This window comes from Saccostrea echinata, unplaced genomic scaffold (assembly GCF_033153115.1).
Source record: "Saccostrea echinata isolate AGI-Se365-2 ecotype Australia unplaced genomic scaffold, CSIRO_AGI_Sech_v1 ptg000059l, whole genome shotgun sequence".
NCBI lineage: Eukaryota > Metazoa > Mollusca > Bivalvia > Ostreida > Ostreidae > Saccostrea > Saccostrea echinata.
In genome coordinates, this window is record NW_026889808.1 from 755,857 (window position 1) to 777,337 (window position 21,481).

Sequence of the window (21,481 nt, forward strand, 5' to 3'; positions counted from 1 at the left end):
ACATCATAACGACTTCGGTAACATCTTGCCGTTGCGGCGATAGACAAGGCCTAACGTTGTGTTTATCTTCATATTTTAAAAAGTAATTTATGCAATCAAATCAGTGAAATCTTAAGGCAAAAATCAATATATACATGTATTGGGATATTAGAATGTCAAATTTTGTTGAAAACATTTGATTATTAAAGATTTCATAGCAGTTGTGACATTACTGTTGGATCAACCCTCGTACATCAATTCAAATCAAGTCCAAATGTATAACATGTATATATATTACTATATTTCCCTAAGGAGGAGGGTTAATTTATTGCATCATTTACATTTTTTGGGGGGTTGACATGTAATAATTTCACGTAACAATTTTTTTTCAAGTAATTCACAGTGAAAAGGTGAGATATTTGGTACATGTAGCATAAAGGTTTTTGTTACCTAAAATGTTCCAAAAATTTTACTTCGACTAATAAACTCAAATATATTTTTTTGAGGCATTAATGATGATGTGTTTTTTATCTCACATTTTACCTCTTCAGTTACAAAACATTGTTGATTTATTTACTCTGCTATCTTACAACAGGCTATATATTGGGGGTAGTTTTTAGCCTCACCTGAGCCGAAGGCTAAAGTGAACTTTTCTGATCAAAGAGTGTCCGGCTTCTGTATGTCGTCTGTAAACTTTTCATATTTTCGATTTTTTCTCAAGAACCACTGGACCAATTTCAACCAGACTTGCCACAAAGCATCCTTAGGTGTTGGGGATTAGAGTTTCTTCACGGGAAGTGCCACGCCCTCTCCAAAGGGGAGATAATTTAGAATTTGGTGGCATCTTTTTAAAATCTTCTTAACGAGAACCACTGGGTAAGAAAAGATGAAACTTAAGTGAAAGCTTCATTACATACTCTAGATTCAAATTCGTTTATATCAACCCCGGGGGTAGGACGGAGCCACAAGAGGGGGTCGAAGTATTACATGTACTTATTTAGGAAATGTCTTTAAAAATCTTCTCCTCGAGAACAGCAAAGTCATGAATAGTCATATTATAATACAAGTATTCTCAGGTAATGTAGATTCAAGTCTGTTCCAGTCATGAACCCTGGGGGTGGACAGAACCACAACAGGGGATCAAATTTTTCAATAGGAATATATAGGAAATATCTTTAAAAATCTTTTTCTCAAGAACAGCTAAGCCATTATCAGTCATATTAATAAAGAAATATCCTCAGGTAGTGTAGATTCAAGTTTGTTCAAATCATGACCCCCGGGGGTAGGGAGGGGCCAAAACATGGGTCAAAGTTTTACATAGGAATTTATAGGTGTATGGTTAAGGGGCATTTGAGTTAAACGCATTGAAGACTTCAAATAGTGGAATAACCTGATAAGTCTTGGAATAGGCTATAGCCAAACCAAAGGGTATATGAGGCAAAGCCTTTGGGAAATGTTCAGAAGCTAGCTGAAGTAGTTGGATGTTGAATCAGCTGTAAAGAAGTCAAGGGTAAGGGTAAAATAAAAGTATAGAAGTTATAAGCACCAGTGGCAATTGTCCTAAGGAATTGATGTTAAGTTTTGGGTGTAGTAACTCTGAAGAAAATTGGGACACCAGGTTCTTATCTATGATGGGAACCTAGGGGAGAAACACGGTGCAAGTAGTACCTCACCCAGTTCTCGTCTCTAGATAAGAGAAAATTGAAGTACTGTGTGATATACCCTCAGATAAAGCTGTCTTAATAATCATTCCAATCATTAACTCAGAGTAAAAGGAAAACTTATATATCCCTTGTAAGAACCTGATCATACACGTTACATAGGAAATATCTTTAAAATCTTCTTCTCAAGAACAACATAACTATTATTAGTCATATTTACACAGAAGCAATCTTAGGTATTGTAGATTCAAGTTTGTTCAAATTATGACCCCCAGGGATTTGGGGCACAACAGAGAGTCAAATTTTACATATAGAAATATATAGGAATCATCTAGAAAAAATCTACCGCTCAAGAACAGCAAACCATGATTAGTCATATCATTATAGAAACATCCTCAGGTAGTGTAGATTCAAATTTGTTCACATTTAGGGTGGGTGGGGTGGGTTCATAATGAGAGATCAGAGTTTTACTAAGCAAAAACATAGGAAAATTTTTTTTTAAATTCTTCTGTTCAAGGACTGCAAAGCCATGATTAGTAATATTGATATGGAAGCATCCTGAAGTAGTGTAAATTAAAGTCCCCCCCCCCCCCCCCGTTCAATACTGAACTGAATTCTGCTTCTTCCTAGCCAATGTGCTCAAGTGAGCCAGTGGGGCTCTTGTTATAACATTCTTTGTGAAGGGAAAGAAAATTTCGAGTTTTTTTTTTCATAGTGTGAAAAATGCCACTTTGATTCTGTTAATTAATTTCAATACATTTATGTTGAAAATGTAATAAATCGAAACCCATCTCAAGAACAGCAGAGCCAAGATTTGTCGTTCGAATATACAAGTATTGCAGTCTCAAATTTGTTCAAATCATGGTTCCTAAAAGGAGGATGGGGCCACAATAGGAGATACAAAGTTTAACATCAGAACAGGGAAAACTTTTTAAAAATCTCAAGAACAGCAGGTTATTATTTGTCAAGATATATTATAATGCATTTGAAGTTTAACTGCCCCTTGTCGGATCCCTTCTTCAAAGAGCAATATTGGGTATTATAAAAACATTTAGTTATAATAGGGCAATCTTTAAACAAAAATAGTTCATAAGAATTTTTTTCAACATTTTATTAAGAGCATGCACCTTCACCACTTCACTCCACGTGTCATTTAGAAATTATTTCCACAAAGATTGTCAAAATCAATATACTTCCAAAGGTCTTTGGTAAGTTGCAAATGGTGACTTCACTGGAAGACCATTATACTATTTTTACAAATACTAGTGACAAATGGTGACATATACCAACTATAGTTTTTCAGTATGATAATATTAATTTATGATAATATAGGCATATGAAATCGTCATAAAGGTCTAAATTAAACACACACATTTTTGAAGTTCTTATTATGTAACTACATGTATTGAGGAGAGCTTTATGTTCCAAACACAATACTTTTTTGTCTACCTGGCTACACAATAAAGGGAAAATATATGCGGATTAAGTATTAAACACTCGATCCAAGCAAAATGCGTGTAAATGATTAGGACTTCATCATGTTTTTACAATACAAATTACCATCATCTGTTGTTGTTTTTTTTTTTAGCATTCGGTTACAGATTGTGACTTAACAGGGAGACCGCTTAGTATGAAATTTTCATGTTCAAAATCATTAATGTTATCCATCAAGAGCATCCATTACACTAGAGTTGCAATAGCAGGGACTTTTGCGATCGAACTTCCGGATTTCAGATGCATTTCCACGTGCGCAGAGTATGGATTGTATGTTCCGAACACTGGCCAGAGAGGTTCCGTAAAGTCCAAGTTCCGGAACGTATAGAGGACTTTTTGACTAGAGCAATCAATAACCGTCCACTGGCGATTGTCTGTATCTAGCAGAAACCCGTAAGACATCGACATGTTAGTTCCAGCAATATCGGCAGAAATCGGACTGTGCAACAAGAGCGTCCTCTTGTGGCGAAACTTGTGACAAAGTTGCTTGTGTTCATTACACCTTTCAGCAGAAAAAGACCAAGCGTACATTTGCGCACCTACATAGAAACTGTTATGTATGCTTTCCCATCGCCCTATCCCAATCTCAAATATCAGGGCGTTACGAACGAGATTTACGTGGATTCGATAGGAGACATTAACCTCATAATAATAACGTCCCGGAGTTCGGAATGGTTTGGTGCCCACCACGCCACAGTATTTCTTCAGTCTCTTCCCTTCAAATGTCTTGTCGTTAGTAACGATGTCTAAATGGGCGTCTAGTGACAGAGCTTCCGGTCTACCTTGTGCTTTTGCTGTGTCCTGTTTGATGTGTCCGTTATCATCCCAAGGGAAAGATCGAACTAAAAATAAAATTGGATTTCGTCGATAATCTTTCCAAAATTGCTTGCAAAAATTCTTAATTGAGATAAATTATTTGAAAGAAATTTCTTCTTATATACCTCTGGGCTTCTTTAGCCCGCGTATGGTTTTCCGTTTAAGTGTCGTCACGTCTGAGCGAAGAATTCTTCCATCAGGTGCTACTTCGCGTTCTGCATGAGCAGTCTCAATGTCAAAGGTAAAGCCGGGACCTATCAAATAAAAAAAAAATCATTTTTTTTTTGTCCACAGGTTCCGGATAAAACATTTATCATATATTAATTGAATGTCAAAAAATGATGAGTTCCGTTCTGATAAGAGTTTAATACTTACAAGTTATGTCCCCATATCTTTTGTCAATTTCACCTAAAATGAAGACAGAGATATTTTTGAAAACATCTTTGTTTCAGAATCGTTAAAATTCAGAAAACAATTGAAGCATCAACTAGTTACAAATTCAGATTGATTTACTACGAAAGTGTTTTGTAAGCGACATTCAACACTGCAATCTGTAGAGGGATTGGCCTTTTGATTGTACCTGGAGATCTAGCAGTGAACAGATATCCATCCTCCTTGACCAAGCGATCTAGCACTCTGACTAATGCCCGATGTTGTCCCAGCTGATTAGCTGTGTAGTAAACCCTATAGCATCCATCCACTGTCCTGGCGTCTTCAACTGAAGCTGAGTTCATCCGGCCCTTTGGATCTCTGATTTCAACTTGGACACAGTCAAAGGAGTCCTTCTGGGGGATACCCTTACTGTCATACAAGAAGAGCTTCATAACCTCTGCCTCGTTGTCGACAGGAACATCGAATGCCTCCGCCATCGTTTTGGGAGGATAAATGGCGGTGGATCTGATTTTCCCCATTCCTACTGCAAAAACTTTGAATTCAGATCCCATATGATTCTTATCAAAAGCTAAGAATGAGTTTTCTAAAGGACAGGATTCAATTTGCTTATCTTTTAACATGGAAAGTCTTGCTGAAATTGTATCCGTCAAGATGACGAATTCAGCAGGCATCGCATGAGCCATAATATGGGAGGAAAATTCTTTCCCAGCATTCATCAACACTAAGGTGTACTTCAACCCCTCTCGTTGTTTCTGTAATATCGCACGTTTATCTTTGCATTTTCCTTTCAAAGTGTCTTTGAGTTCTCGTCGTCTGACTTCCAGCATCTGTATACTCTCGTCAATTTCTTTGTCGATGTCTTTCGTTATATCCAGGTACTTCTTGTCTAGATTCTTCATTTCTTCCTCTGTGTCAAACATCACGTTCTTCGTGAAGGTGATTCGATCTTCCATATCTTTCGTCAGATTGCTAATGATTGCCTTGTGGTCTTCATAAACATCAGCCAGACGTCGAGTGTTATGACCACTTGTTTCATCGTGGTCTAGGACGGTGCACATCTTGCAGACAGGCTTGTCGCATCCCTTTCTTGTGCAATAATACACAAGCTGCTGTCCCTCGTGTCCAGGCATATCGCACGTCTGTTGTCGAAGGAAAGGTTCGATGCCTGAATTGGTCAATTGATCGACTGAAGTAATGGTATGGCCGCGGGACATAAAATTCCTTAAGTGAGCTTTTCGACATTCAAAACACATAAATGAATAACAATCTTTGCAAAAGAATCCAGCAATTCCGCCATCGGGACAATCTCTACAAGGAATTTTCGTTTTCTTCTTCAGTTGAACAAAGTCTCGTAGTGTTCGGCGTGTATTTTCTTTAGGGAAGTTTTTAACGCTGTCATTTGGTAAGGTGTGTTGTGATTTGCAGCTTGGACAATAAATAAACCAGTCCCTGACGTGCTTTTCGAGACAACGGTTACAGAACGTGTGTAGACATGGTAACACTCGTGGTGTGTGTTCTTTTTCGTCGTACTCGGACTTGCACACTTCACAAGTTAAGAAATCATCTTTAAGGTCGTCAATCCGAAGAGAAGCTCTGGGAAGAATTGGCATATCCGGAATGTCCTATAATGTAACAAGACGGGTTTTTTTCACCATACAGCGTTTACCTTTGACTGCTACTTTTCCCTAACACTTTAAACAATGAAAACGTTTTAATTCTATTGTCTTCAATTTATCGTCACCGTGTTGGAATTATTTTATATAAAAAAATCTTGTGGAAAGGATTGAAATTTTCGGTGATCAAAAACGTCTTTATAATAAACAATCTACATTTGTTATGTTACTTATGTACATGTACTTGCCTTCACTACTTCTGCTGCTGGAGGTGCGTCACGTGGTGTTTTTCCTTCCATTTGATTGGGCTTCTCTGCTGCCTTCTTTTTGATTGGTTCCCTGAAACTGATTGGTTCTCTTTCTTTCTTTTCCTTGGGTTCCTTTGCTCTGAAGCCTACTTTTTCGACATCTGTGGGTCCCTCAACTGATCGGTCTGTTTCCTGTAGCGGAATCAGACCGTTTGTAAGTGCTTTCCGCCCTTTGTTTGTCATTATAACTCGGGATCTTGGTTCCGGAATTCTGTAACTGATTGGTTCTCGGAATGTCCTTGGTTCTCCGTCCTTGGTGTACGTTTTGGGTCGTTCACTGCAGTGATAGCCTTCGTCTCGGGATTTTCTTGTGTGAATAATTTGGGTCTTTATTTAAAAAAAAAATAGAATAAACGTCATTAATATGTTGAAATCCGTTAAAAAAAATAATTCTAGTAACAAAACGGTGTATAATATATTTTTAAGTGTGTTTGCTCTGCTCCTGATTTGTATTGTTTGAATGGACTTTTGAGCTTGAATACTGCTCGATATCCCCATTTTCCATTTATATTTTAATGCTTGTAATATTTGTTTTATATAGAGTTTTCCTTTAGCATTTTTCGGGTTTCTATATGTTGATATTTCTTGAAATTAAAGATTCTATTTCTGCTTTCTGGTTCTGTTTGAGATTTAAAGTCTTTATTTTTAGAAATTGAAAACCTGTCACTGTAGCCTAGTGGTAGGGCGTTCGCTTCGTGATCGTGAGGCCCGGTTTCGATCGTTTCTCGTTCGCAAGCCGCGTCAAAGTGAAATCTAAGACGTAACCATAGGTAGTAGCCGTTCCTTCGCCAAGCGCTCGGCATTAGAAGTGAAAGTCACGGGTCTTTTGGATGAGACCTTAAAAACCGAGGCCATATGTCACGGTAGATTGGCACGATAAAGAACCCCCACTGCTCAAATGACCTTGAGTGCCGAGTAAAGGTCTAGATTTGAAGCCCTTCGCCGGTATATGGGGAAGTCTCTATATGAGTGAAATATTCTCGAATGGGACGTAAAACAACATACAATAAATCAATCAATCAGAAATTGACTAGAGATTTAGGGGTACTTTAAATGTTTCTAATCCGACGTAAATTTCCCAAGGTAACTGATTTTTTTTTCCCCTAAGGCCAATGCTTAGGAGAGCTATGGACATCTTTTAGAGTGTGTCTAATTATTTTGCCTTACAATCTGAAGTTTTGCAGAAAGGATGCGCCGAGTAGTATTATATTTTTATCTTACTTTTTACTCTTTTTCAAAACTAGTCATGAAAGGCTATTTTCAAAGTATAATAAGCAATAAACTTTATTATTCTACATTGTTTAGATTTAAAATTCTCCAATTCAGACCATGACATTTGGTGCTGGGAGATTTCTTTCTTTAAAGGAAAGCTAATTATGCAATCTTCATAAAAATATACTAGTAAATAAATTATATGTTGTCTTATTCTTTGTTAAATTTTCACAAATCTTTTAATAAATAGCTTGTTTTCAACAAATGTTGTATTTTTATTGCTATATTTTGTCTTTCTAAATAAATTATTTTCTCGTTTCTGCTGGGTGTATATTCTGCTTTTCGTGTTGAACGGTTCACATTTGCCAGCCAGAAAACCTTTTCTGTGATACACACTTTGAACTGTTCTTACCTTCTCTAGTCCAGTAGCCTGCATAACCCTGGCATACCCCGGAAGTCCGGTTAAATCCCGGGTGTCCGTCCTCTGCTGGACCAAGTATCCAGCCTAAAAATAATAACTTATTGAACAGCAACTGTATATTTACACTAAAATATAGATATATATAGTTACAGAAATAACTCAGAAATACGCCTAAAAATTGAAGGATTTACACACCATTATCAATATTCTTTCCTATTGGACCAAATAAATACCCTGACTGAAAGCAATATATTTAATGTATTGAAATAGCTAAGCTTGCTTGCTAATGGGAATTAAATATTGAAAATGCTCCTGTTTTTATATTATCAAAGAGAGTAAAAGTTTAACGATATTAGTAGCTGACCTACATTGCTGTACATAAAAAAAGTGTTGGGAGTTTGTTATGTGGCATTACAACTACACTATGTATTCACTATGTATGGAGATGTCGTAAGAAATTGTGTTGCAAATAGTGAGATAAAAAGAGAAGACATCAGGACACGACTGAGCAAGCAATGGAAGTTTATGCAGGACTCATCAATCGATTGTTGTAGAGATTAGAAACGGATCCAGGTTACTAGTATCTTTTACTCACACCCTAGGGCATACTAGTGAACAATCAACCCGGAAAGAAGGGGGTTACAATTGTAAAAGAACCCATTGCTCGGTTCATTTGAGAGGTCAATAAGCTAAATATGCATACAGGTTAATTGTTTCTGAATATAATCTTGACCACTGATTTATGGCCACTCGTGAAATAAAATAAGAATGCTCATGTCGTCATAAAAATCCCGGGCTATCTCGAAATGTTCAGTGCAATGTATACATGAATAGTCATTACAAGTGTGTACATTTATATTGTACTATTTAATCCAACAAAAAGCAGGGTGTACATATATGTTGTACTATTTAATCCAACAAAAAGCAGAGAGTACATATTTATTGTACTGTTTAATCCAACAAAAAGCAGAGTGTATAAATATATACTGTACTATTTAATCCAACAAAATTGTTTATATATACATGTACTCTACATGTTAGCAGAGAGCACATTGTGCATCTTATTTACATACATCAAAAAAAAAAACAAAAATTTTGTACATTTGTATGATTTGAATTGCAACTTATGACATACCTCGATCAGTAAGTAAAAAAAATCATTTATACAGAGAGTACTTCGAGGTTTTCATATGACGGAATAATGATGAAATATCTTTGAGATATACGTAAGTACCTGGTACATTTAACAACGTACCTGCATTTTAAAAATATTCTCTCCTGTCCCAAAATTTTGGCCGACAATTTGAAGAGATCGGAATGGCGTCCACTCTGTGCCTCTTTGTTTGTTGATAGATACGAGAGCTCAGAAACAATCGCCCAATAATCAGTAATGAACATTCTAATGGAAAGTGTTTATTGGAAAAATTAAAAGCGCGCACCTGCCTGATCATCCGAACCAATGCCTTTATTGTAAAGATAATGCTTGTTGTTTCTAAGGCATTAAATTCCTTTTCGTCCGTTTATACCGTGTGTACTCAAGAGAAAAGATCAGATTCTAGCGATTCTAGTGTACAATGGATCAGAGTTACAGTCTCTATATTGTATTAGTATATTTCTACTGCATACAGTTGAAATGGAGAAATTGTGGTCGAAGCGCTACACTTTTAACAACTTAAAATTGGATCAAATAAGTTTTAAAAAATTATTTCTGATGATCACGTCTATATCACCATGGCCGTAGGAACTGGGCTGGGGGATGGGGTGGGGGCGTGTCCTCTCCAATAAATAATTTTGTCGATAAAAAGAATACTATAGAAAACATACATGTAGCTGTGGCCCCTCAATAATCTTTGTTTTTCATTTCATTTTTTTTAATTAATTAATTAATTTATTTATTTATTTATTTTTGCTCATCAAGGAATTTTTGGTAGATGGTACGTAGTGCCCACTCAACTGAAAACTAAAAATGTATGGTGTGTGTGCGCCCCGCCAACCCACCTCCACCCCCCAAACTTAGAAATTGAACGTAGAAACGTAGAAATTGCTTCCTACTGGTCTGATCAAGAGAGAGAGAGAGAATGAGAAAGAGAGAGAGAGAATGAGAGAGTACAAACCTTGTTGTTTAAATTACTTCATGCAGTTCAAAATCATGCCCGAAATTTACAAAAAATAAACTTTTCTTTGTTTGTGATATGGAGTGAATGAAAAGAAATAAAAACAAATTAACGAGTAAGCCAGCACTTTTCTTTTATGTTATATGATTTTGAAATCAAATCTGTAAAATACAGAGCCCCTTAAGCAGTTAAGATGCTTTTTCATTGTATATATATATATATATATATATATATATATATATATATATATATATATATATATATATATATATATATATATATATATATATATATATATATATATATATATAGATGTCATGAAAAATTAAGGAACTATTAATTGATCTTAATTGTTTCAGGTCGATCGGAAACGCGTACCTGAAGATATTTTTGACCTCGGAAGCAAATTTAAATCGAACGAAAATATTCTTTCGTCTTTTATTTATTTATTTATTTATTTATCTATTAATTCATTATTTATCTATTTATTTATTTCTATTCGTTTATTTTCATTTTTGTTCCTTTTATATGTTTGAATTGTTTGTCATTTTAGCCTTTGGTTTTCGCTAAATTAAATGATAATTAATCTTAATCATTAATTAATCAGACATCGTCGTTGATCCGCTGAAAAGATATACAACACTCGGAGTTCTCGTCCTTGGTAGATGTCGCCAGCTTATTTCCTGTTCACTTTCTAGCAGATGATGGTTCGAAGATCGTTGATAGAGTAGGTAAAGAAGATGATAAAATCGATAGGAGACTTAACATCGGGTCTGAGATGACATGGGGGAGAGAAAAAACGCTGACAATACCCTCAGAAGGTTCGTGCTTTAGCGACGTTTTACTTTTTGATGTCTGTAGTTTAGAAAATGCAGGGACGTGTTTTTGATAAGGGGGTGGAGGGTTTTAATAATTTATTACTAGATCTATAACATCGCAAGTTAACAACAGATAAAATTTTCAGAGCAGTTCTAAAACCAGAGCATTTAATCTTGTAACTTTATAACTATATGTTACCGCTGTATTTGAACTTGATGCAAGTTTACGTATTACACAGGCCTATGCTATTACCTGATTACAGTAATAATCTGGAAGTTTGGATAAGACCTTAATTCTCCCCTTATCATTTCGTTTAACAGCCAGGTGGACGGGTATGGTTTTGACAGGAGCCAGGACCCAAACTCAGACGCTTACGATGAATTCATGGCTGGTTACCTCCCTGTCTTGGCTCGAAGAGAATCTCGCTGGAAGTCATTAGTGTCCAAGGGAGGGGATATTGCTAAAAATAGGAAGGGTGAGCTTATGAATTGGTTTGTAAAAGCTGTTATACAGTAAATGAAAGTGGTCAGTCAGCTTCCTTTGCCATATGGCTCATAACTCAGAATCAGTAGGGAACCGAGATTGCATTTTGTCCCTTCTTTTAGCATGTTTAGATGTATTTAGACGTACCACAGTGAAAGTACTCGAAGTACCATGGAATATGATGAAAATGTAAACTTGTTATAATTTATACAAACCCCAAGTCAGGCCAGAGATGGACAGAGATCTAGAGATATTTCAAAACTCTTTTCTGGAAGTAGACTCCAAACTCCAAAGCCAGTGGAAACATAATAAATATACCATTGCAAAAGTCAAAAACAAAGCTTTTGTGTTAAATTAGTTTGCATGAACATAATGATTCTAATTTCTTATTACATGGTCCAGATTGAGATAGACATTAATTAACATTTTCTGCAAGTAGACTCCAAACCCAGTGAAACACATGGGAAAAAAATCAATTAAAAGTTAATGTGAAATAATAAAGTAGATAAAGTGATGATTGTAAGGTTGTCATGTTGATTAATCAAAAAATAATGAATTGCTTTTCTTTTGATCTTGTGCACATGTACAATTTTGATTTGGTTTTCGGTGTCATTTTTCAGTTTCCAAGTGAAACAACATTGGTCAAGACCAATTTCTAATAATCATGTTAATGTAAATGTATGACATTATATAACATGTAGGATTTATTTGTTAAAATATGCTTGCATATTTTAAAAATGCCATACATGTAATAAGGTCATATCTTGGTCTTGCATTAACTCACCTCTCCAATAGGTAACCCCCCAGGCTAGATAGAATGTTCTATCTTTATGAAATGATAATATATCCTACAGAGCCCTTTTGTGGGGGCCTGTCCCAAAACACAGATTATTCTAACTACCCAAAGTCAAGAGCAATTTGAAGGCAACTTTTATTAGATTTGTTAATTCTAATATTAAATGTACCATTGTATGGAAGCTATTAGAAATGTTATTAAAAGGTATACTGCTTCCTTATGTTTTCATTAGAACTAGGAAGTGTATAGGATTTGACATATGTGTGAATTGGAGAGGAAATCTGTGTTATAAGCCAAATTTTAAAATTACTTCCTTTTATGGAACTGTTTAGAATTGAAAACAAATTTTAGGGCTTAAAATCTTGACATAGTGTCATATAAATGCTAAAATCTCATCATGTAAAATTAATGTATATATTTTGTATCCGCTATAAATTTATCATTTCTATTGAGACAACAGCTTGAAAACAGACTTTTCAGAATTGATCAAAATAAATAGATCAGTATCCCCATATTGTTAAGCATCTATGTGATCCACATGCAACAATACAGCATGAAGCAGAATAAAGCTAGGTTTATCTATATACAGCAGTAGTAGCATGTGGGAGTTTTATTGATAGATTTCTCCATTTGAAAAAAAAGATCTGGTAATTTTGCAATCTCAACATTTTATAATATTTTCAGGTTATTCTCTGTCAATATAAGAGTAGATCATTAAAATTTTTTCTGTATTTGCATGGGTGCTATTCTTTTTATCATATTACATATATGTAATTTCGTTTAGTTATTCGTAAACCTGATGAAAGAATTGAAAAAAAAAATAAAGTTTTTCCCTATTTTCCCTATATATGCATATGTATGCATATATGCACTACATGCAACATGTATATATGCAGGTGTACATGTTGCAGCTTCATGTATATGGCATAAATTTGTACTCTCTTTGTTTTTTAAGAGGGGGTGGGGGGGGGGGGGGGGGTCACAGAATAAAAATATTTGAAAGGCAAATTAAAGCCTTGATTTTATGTTCTTAAATTTAGCAAAAACATAACAAATCTAATTTTTAAAAAAATAATGTAGATTAATTGATGTACTTTTTCATTTCAGTTAAAAGATTTTGTAGAAAGGGAATTCCAAATGAACATAGAAAATATGTAAGTCATTTATCTTTGTGAATCATTTTCAAAGTTTGATAATTATTATTAAAAAATGTAATCTTTCTTCCAAAGATTTAAATTCATAGATCACTGTAGAATTAGATAGTTTTATTGAATTGGGTAGAAATCCATTACTTTGTAATGTTTGTTCAATATTTGGACAATGTCATATTATACTGTTCTGCCAAAATTGTTCTGAATTTGCATTTAAATTTTATTAAAGGTTTGGATGTTGCTGAGTGGAGCAGAAGAAAAAAAGAAAATGAACCCTAAAACATATAAATTACTCCTACTGGGTGAAAAGGACTCAACTGTTGTAGAAACTATAGCTCTAGGTTTGTCATTTTACCCACGTTATCTTAATTACCTGGGTTTTTTACTCGTTACTTTTATTAAACATGTTAAATCACAATAACAGAAGAAGTGATGATTTGAAACAGAGTTTTTGATTTGGAAATACAAGAAAGGAGGATGAAATTCATACATTTGCAAAAGTTGTCTAAAATGAGAGTGAAAAAATATCAAGCAAATGGAATCTTTGATCCAAATATTTAAAAAAAAAAAAAAAAAAAATTTACTCTCAAAAGTTATGTCCACCAAGTGTATACACTTTATTATTGTATGCCTTTCTATCATAAAAAAGAGAAAGAGAAGAGGAAGTTATGAACTGTAGAACATAAAGCCATCCATTATATTAAGTTATAGTTTATTGGCATCTGCAATTTTTTTTATTGTACATAGTGATCTAAGGGTGTCTTACAAACTATACAAACACACTAGATTTATTGAAGGAAATATTTTCTAGCTAAGTTTATAGTCCTGTACGTTTATTTTTAATGCAATGGATGAATTACTGTCTATGTTGTTTAGATTTACACAGGACATTTCCTGAGAATATATACTTCTCTACCAAGGATGGTCTACGTAGCTCGCTCAGTAACGTCCTGATAGCCATCTCACATCATAACCCAGACAAAGGTTATTGTCAGGTGAGTCACTGTCAAACTGACCAATCAAGTGTCTGTCTGATTTAAACTGACCAATCAAGTCACTGTCAGGTTCAAACTGACCAATCAAGTCACTCTCTGATTCAAACTGACCAATTAAGTCTCTGTCTGATTTAAACTGACCAATCAAGTCACTGTCAGATTCACACTGACCACTCAAGTCACTGTCTGATTCAGACTGACCAATCAAGTCACTGTCTGGCTCAAACTGACCAATCAAGTCATTGTCTAATTCAAATGGACCAATCTAGTCACTGTCTGGTTCAAATTGACCAGTCAAGTCAATGTCTGGTTTACTGACCAATCGAGTCACTGTCTGGTTCAAACTGACCAATGACTGAACAAATCATTGTCTTGGACTGAATTTTATAGCCAAATTGCTGTTTTTTACAGGGACTGAATTTTATAGCTGGATTGTTATTTTTTACAGGGACTAAATTTTATAGCTGGATTGTTGCTCCTTATTGTTAAGGATGAAGAGAGTGTGTTCTGGCTTATGGATTGTCTGATGAATGAAATATTACCAGGTCAGTATAATATATACAGGTCAAGGGTTCATGCAGTTTTTCCTCTTGTCATATACATTGACACAGTTTTAACGGGATAACTTTTAAGATCATATTGGTTAACCTATCCCCTTGATATATGAACAAACCCTTCTTCTACATGTAACCAGTAGATATCAGATTTCCAGTTAGCCATTGCATCTCAATTTGAGATTTACCTATATATGTTAAGTATATATCTGTTTCAGAAAACTACTTTTACATATTTATGATGTTTTTTCAGATTTTTATTCCCCTGGTATGGAAGCCGTCAAGGCAGAACAAGAGTTGTTAGGAGAAATCATTAAGTAAGTCTGTACTTTGATTTAAAAAGTTTGTAGTGAGTTATGTGCTCAAAACATCAAAAATCATTTGAAAGTATGTTAATGTGTATTTCGATTTTGAAACATTTTATAGTGATGCATATGATTCATATATAGGAGAAATCATCATGTAGTCTGTACTGCTTTGAATAAAACATGTATATGTGTGGTAAACCTCTGTAAGTCTGTACTGCATATATAGAAGAAATAGAGAAGAGGGTACTCAGAAAATTAAGAGAAAATTGTACTAATATTTACATAGTTACATGTTACATGTATATGTTTGGTTCCTTAAGTGTAGTTTGTATTTTTTTTAAGATGGAAGGACCCTGTTCTTTATCAGCACATGGATACAGTGGGGGTCCACTGGTGCCTTGTAGGGACAAAGTGGTTCATGTGTTTATTTGCTGATGTACTGCCAACAGAGGTACATGTAGTTATTGTAGCTTCTGTAACAATTTTATAATTTTGATTTACCAAACACAGGCATGTAGAAAGCTGCCCCTCTATCTTTGCAAAAGGTGTTCTGGGACAGTTGAGATTTAGTTGTTATAAATTTCAGTATTTATGAAAATTGGTCCATTTTATGTTTATCATTATAAATAAAGGGTGACCAGAAATCATATAATGAGACTAGAAAATGAAGAAGCCAATAATAAAATTTGGTCAAACGTAAAATAAATAAATTGTTTATAATCTCCCCCCTTCACCAGCTGTATCTGTGAGTAATTCTCAAACTTCATTTATAATCTCCCCATCACCACTGTATCTGAATAATTGTCTTTGTAGACTGTTCTACGTATTTGGGACTGCATGTTTTATGAGGGCAGTAAAGTTCTACTTCGAGTATCAACAATGTTGATCCTACAGAACAGAGACCGACTAATGGCCTGCAGTAACTTCACGTCGATGGTGAATGAGCTTCAGTCCATCATCAAAAATCCACAGAGTCTGAACTGTCACAAGTTAATGAAGGTGAGAGAGGGTATGGAAAAGTGTAGGTTCTTATGGCTGCTTCTTCAACATGTGAAGATAACAAACAGTGATCAGTTTCATCAATCCAGTTAAAAAATGAATACAAAATCATGAACAGGGCTAAAAACACAAATCCCTGGAACACCCGAGTTGGGATCGGGTGCCTGGAGGAGTAAGCATCCCCTGTTGAGTGGTCACAACCACCATGAGCTCTCTGTGTTGATTAAGTAAACAGAGTAATCAGTAGTCCAACTGGTGGGATAGAAATCGTCATGGATGATTCATTTCATTTCACTGATGTTTCAGTTAATTGGTACTTTACATATATATTATGTGAATAAATTTATATCTTAATTCTATACAGTCAAACCTTGTTATCTTAAACTCCATTGGACTAAGAAAAAAAAATTGAAATATCCAAAAGATCTGTGATACTTACAGAATTAAAAGGTGGTTTTGGATATGGAAGTTTGAGATACTGAAGTTCAGCTGCATAGATATGCAGTAGAAATTATTACTGTAATTGCATTGCATTTCAATTTTTTTTTTCATTTTCCCAATCCAAATTGAAATTCACAGATTCTTTTTCATTTACTGAATAACTTCTTTTGCAGCACTGTTTTAAGAGACTGGGTTCATTCCCCCATTCCCGGATTGAGAAAATGAGGCGTGAGTGTCTGGCTAGAGTGGGGGACTGACATCTACAAAAGTAAAGAGACTTCAAACATGCCTCAAGCTTGGATGTCATCTGGAATAATCTAAAAGGGCAGTGAAATTATTTTGAAGATTACTGAGTAGTTATGATGTCATCTTGAAATTTTAAAATGGCCTTGTTGTAAACTGAAAAATGAATGCTGATCCCATGATAATATCTTGAAGATTTCAAAAAGGTTATGATTATAAGCTCTTGATGTACCTGTTACTTTGTAAATTTTAGTGAGGACCTGATTTCAGTGTATGAAACTCCTGTTAGCCTACATTCTCTATACTACCTACTCTTCATCAGGGATGATAATTTTTTTAATTCAGTATTTTTATGTCACCAGAGTCACCAGATATGTTTTTTTTTTAAAGCCTGAGAAACTCATGAAAGTTGCTCAATACTCAGGTGACTGTCATGGCCCATGGGCCTTTTGCTAGTTAATTCGGAAAAATCTGCCTAACAAGTACATTTTTCAGGAGTTTCATATACTGCTTGTTGTTAATTGAAGATTTCTGAAAGGTCTTGGTGTCGTAGGAGGTACATTTATCATTTCTATTGGAACTAAATATCATAAAAATCAGTGTATGATTTTCCTGCCATTTTAGCATTATGTTCATATAGATTTTGTTGAAATGTTGGTATATATTTACAATTTTAAGGTTTTTTTCTGATCTCATTATTTATTATCAGTAGATGAACATGTTTTCTTTGTTTTCAGTTCAGTTGAATTAAGGGCCATGTATTTGTTCTTTTTGTGTAATTTAAGAAATATTTTACATATCTTTTATAAGTCTAGCAAAACATGTTGATTAGTGTATCTTCTAATGCAAATTCCAGTCCATAAATGGCCATATCTTAAATATACACAACTTATCTACCTGGAAATTTTGTCTGCATTTAGCTAACATACAAAAGAAGCAGGGATGTATTTATAGCACAGTATAGCATAGCAAGTACAGATACAGCAAAGTAGTACCCTTAGATGTTTCATTTAAAAATGCCTTTGACTCGATCAGCACTTTGAATAGATAAAAAGAATTTATTCATAGGTTGCAGTGAATCACATAAATTTTGGACACAAATTTTAGCTCAAATTCTCCTGCTGGGAATTGATCCATTTTGCTGGATATTCATATAGATTACTAATACAGTTGTTCTATAAAGCTAACAGACCATCTCTTCTATTGTGAAATCAGTATTTTATCAACTGTTAAACTTTGTAATTGTTGTCTGTCCTATAAAATTTTTTTATAGAACTTTAAAAAACACAAAGCTAAAAAAAAATATCTTCTAAAGAATGGATATGAGTATACGTTTTAGAACACTTTATTCCCAGACAATAAATAGTCACACAAAATACTCTTTTTTCTGGAAAGAAATTGTTATCTTATTGTCTGATATCAAACAATTTAATTTATTCTGCAAACATTTTTTTTGCAAAATGTTGGAAAGTTTTTTTTTTATTGATAAATTTGGTTTTTTTATTCCAATTATTAATCAGTTAACTATATCAGTAGCAAATCTTTTTTGCAAATTTTTCAATTTTGAAATCCATGTGCTGTTTGTTTTTGTATAAAATTAGTTTGTATTTATTATCATGCTAGATTAATTAAGTCATGTTTTTGATGATATTAATACTCCTGTTTTGTCCAATCCGATGCATTCCGTTATTTATTGTTAATCATTCTAATTTGGATTCACTCTTTCTTTTTTAGGTTATCAGAATTTACTAATGATTAGGAAGGAAAGTAGAAGTGGTACATTTTAACCTCTGAACTATTATAATTAGGGATGTCAATTTTATCAATAATTCATATTCGAATATTCAATGAAAGTATTCGAATATATTCGAATATTCGATAAAATAAATAAATCTGTTTTATTTTAAATATGCATCATCCTACTCTCATAAAAGGTTTAGCGTAGGTATACTTATATTGGAAGTAAAATTGTAGGTGTACAATAAGAAATTCCATTTGATATTTGTCAATGTTTGAAATAAATAATTGATTTAAATGTAGAAAAGTATAATTCTAACAAATGAAACGTGTATTTATTGTAGCTCTAACTGAGGAACCATTCGTCTTTCAAAAGGCAAGATAGTCGTAACGGTATACTGTTCAGATTTCAATACGTGGGTGCGTATCATTACCGCTACATTTTCAAAATTTTCATTACCGCTACATGCACATTACCTCTACAAAAAATTTAAGGATACATTACCGCTACATTTAAAAGTATACATTACCGCTACATTGTACATTGCCTCTTTCGTTAGCCAGCGTCTTATGCGTGTACAGTACAACATATATATACATGCATAAGACCTATTTCCCTACATCTCCACACTTTGGAGTGTTTAAATGTCTTATTTATACGAAATTTATATCCATTGAAAACTAATCCTGCATTAATATTATCGCGATTTGTTACAAACATCTCAACAGTAGCAATGACATTCATGTGACGCTAAATCTACTACAGACTCATATAGGCCTATACTAATTTTGATTAGAATTCAGATCCAAATTGTACTTCACTACATGGTGAGTGAATTATATTGAATGGAACTCAATTACCGTGCCATTGCTGGCCGATTTGGTATGAAGCGGTAATGAGTTGTTGTCGGCATTAGCTCCTTTGATAAAATGTAGCGGTAATGATCGCCCGAAAATTTTAGAAAATGTAGCGGTAATGAGTTGAAAATTTTCGCAATATAGCGGTAATGTTGACCTCCCCAATACATGTACGTGTAATGAATTACAATTATCTACCTGATAAGAGATATGATTATAATCTTTGATACAATGTAAACAAATATTTCCATAGACAATTTTCCTAGGTAATTAACTAATTTCCCGATAATGAATATAAAATTCGGGATTATGTACAACCCGAAATAATCAAGTAATTTACACATTTATTCTGAAATTAAGCCCTTTACAATATTAATTACAGATTAATTCTATCGAACATTCATTCAATGATCAATTAATCTTATTTTGGTAAGTATACTCTTCACGCCTTTTAGACATTCTTAGATTTCATTTTTGTCCTCAATTCTAGATCCGATCGTATCTAACTAATAAAAACTATGAAAGTACGTTTTGTATTATACATAAAGCATTTTTGTACAATTCTTTAACACCTTACTCAAAACAAAATACATGTAATTTAGTAGATTTATAAGATAAGAAAGTAGTGAAAGAAATTGATCGCTAGTAAATTAAACAGGGATAATTCCAGCACTGTTCTAATCAAAATTTATTAATCACAGTACTTCTTTTTATGAAATCTGAAAAAACACCGAATATTTGAATCTTAAATTCATATTCGAATATCAACTCATCGAATGAATATTCGAATGTTTGAATATTCGTTGCCATCCCTAATTATAATGCATAAATTCAGGGGGTTACACCTTTATAACCACACCTCCTCTCCTGGAACCTCTGTCTATTCCTTTATATCCTTATTTGGTCATCACTTATCATCATGGATATGGCAAGGCATATTTTTGAGATGGATTTATATGTATTTAGAAGAGGGATAATTACCACATACTTCAAAATTGATTGTCATCTCATTATGAACAAAAAATATCCATTTGAAACACACAAACAGTCAAACCTTGTCATCTAAAACTCAATTGGACCAACAAAAAACTTAGATATATCCAAGCAGTTAAGATGTTGAAGTTGAAATACTTAAAGAAAAAGTGGTTGGGTCTTCCAGCTCGTCTACATATCCATTGCATTGGATATATCCATGTTCAAGACACCAAATAGCAATTGTTCTAACTTGTAAGTGATTCAAGTGAGCATTATGGTCCATTTACCTCTTTTTTTCTTTTTTTTAAAGGGGGGGGGGGGGGGGGGGGGGGAGTGTTAAGGTTCAGTTTAATCGAGATTCATATTGCCATGGTTCACTTATTTTGGATTTACTAGATCAGTTTGAAGACTTTCAGTGATCTCAGCAGCCCTATCAAAAATGACTGAATGTAAATGTCTACAGTAAGCCAATGCTGTCAGCTGAATTAATAATTAATAGAGCTCTACACCTGTTCATGCTTTCCTTTTAAACTTGCAACCTACATGCACTTTGAGAAATTTCTCAAAAGGAGTTATATTGGTCTACATAAAAAAGAATGTTTGTCTTGAAAGAAAAAAATATACAAATTCAGACAGAAAAATTACTAATTTTTTTCCATGTGACTGCAAAAATCATGAAAGTTGTTTCAAAGGAAGTTTATTTATGATGCAACAGTAGTATTTCAATTTTTTCCATAAGAAATTGTCATCTTTATTTAGCATATCCAGATTTTTTTGTGCCATATCAGAAATGGGGACCAATCATAAAATAATTAATAATTCAGATATATATACACAATTATTTACTTAATGCCAGACGCAAAACTTATCATTTCAGTATTTATTTTTAAGACAGTTTTTTTTTGTTTAAGATGATTGTTTATGTCAGTGCAATACCTTTATATATATGTATACACATCACCTAGCTTAATTAGCAATAAAAGAATTAAAAATATCTCCTTGTTTCACGCCTTGTTTATTGAAACAGACTGGATCAGTGTTTCAGTTGAATCAGTTCATTTGGTTAGGTGTAAATTCCTAGTACATATTCTGCTGTATATCCAATAATTTG

At 33.9% G+C, this 21,481-nt stretch overlaps 2 protein-coding genes across 2 annotated transcripts; one reads left to right on the forward strand and one right to left on the reverse strand.

Moving 5' to 3' along the window:
* Positions 1 to 3,312: 3,312 nt before the first annotated feature.
* Positions 3,313 to 9,158, reverse strand: LOC133174780 (E3 ubiquitin-protein ligase TRIM71-like). Its single transcript, XM_061309876.1, has 7 exons — positions 9,153 to 9,158; positions 7,889 to 7,981; positions 6,205 to 6,591; positions 4,531 to 5,965; positions 4,326 to 4,358; positions 4,076 to 4,204; positions 3,313 to 3,976 (listed from the first exon to the last, which is right to left on the reverse strand). Exons 1-7 carry the CDS (start codon positions 9,156 to 9,158, stop codon positions 3,321 to 3,323), a joined length of 2,739 nt encoding a protein of 912 aa, XP_061165860.1. The 3' UTR covers positions 3,313 to 3,320.
* Positions 9,159 to 10,708: 1,550 nt separating this feature from the next.
* On the forward strand, positions 10,709 to 17,249 carry LOC133174729 (growth hormone-regulated TBC protein 1-A-like). The gene is made up of 10 exons (XM_061309811.1): positions 10,709 to 10,832; positions 11,151 to 11,305; positions 13,217 to 13,263; positions 13,490 to 13,601; positions 14,137 to 14,255; positions 14,704 to 14,800; positions 15,063 to 15,126; positions 15,460 to 15,568; positions 15,931 to 16,116; positions 16,731 to 17,249. The coding sequence occupies exons 1-10, from the start codon at positions 10,795 to 10,797 to the stop codon at positions 16,812 to 16,814; spliced, it is 1,011 nt and encodes a 336-aa protein (XP_061165795.1). The 5' UTR covers positions 10,709 to 10,794; the 3' UTR covers positions 16,815 to 17,249.
* Positions 17,250 to 21,481: the final 4,232 nt, after the last annotated feature.

What these genes read in the sequence shown, in the direction of transcription:
- LOC133174780 (XM_061309876.1), bottom strand. An exon ending in CAGCAGCAGAAGTAGTGAAG is followed by an intron (nt 5,966 to 6,204) that starts GCAAGTACATGT and finishes GTTACATTATAG; the next exon opens with GACATTCCGGATATGCCAAT. An exon ending in AAGATATGGGGACATAACTT is followed by an intron (nt 4,205 to 4,325) that starts GTAAGTATTAAA and finishes TTTATTTGATAG; the next exon opens with GTCCCGGCTTTACCTTTGAC.
- LOC133174729 (XM_061309811.1), top strand. Translation starts at nt 10,795, where the DNA reads ATGGGGGAGAGAAAAAACGCTGACAATACCCTCAGAAG. An exon ending in CAGACAAAGGTTATTGTCAG is followed by an intron (nt 14,256 to 14,703) that starts GTGAGTCACTGT and finishes TATTTTTTACAG; the next exon opens with GGACTAAATTTTATAGCTGG. An exon ending in GATGAATGAAATATTACCAG is followed by an intron (nt 14,801 to 15,062) that starts GTCAGTATAATA and finishes ATGTTTTTTCAG; the next exon opens with ATTTTTATTCCCCTGGTATG.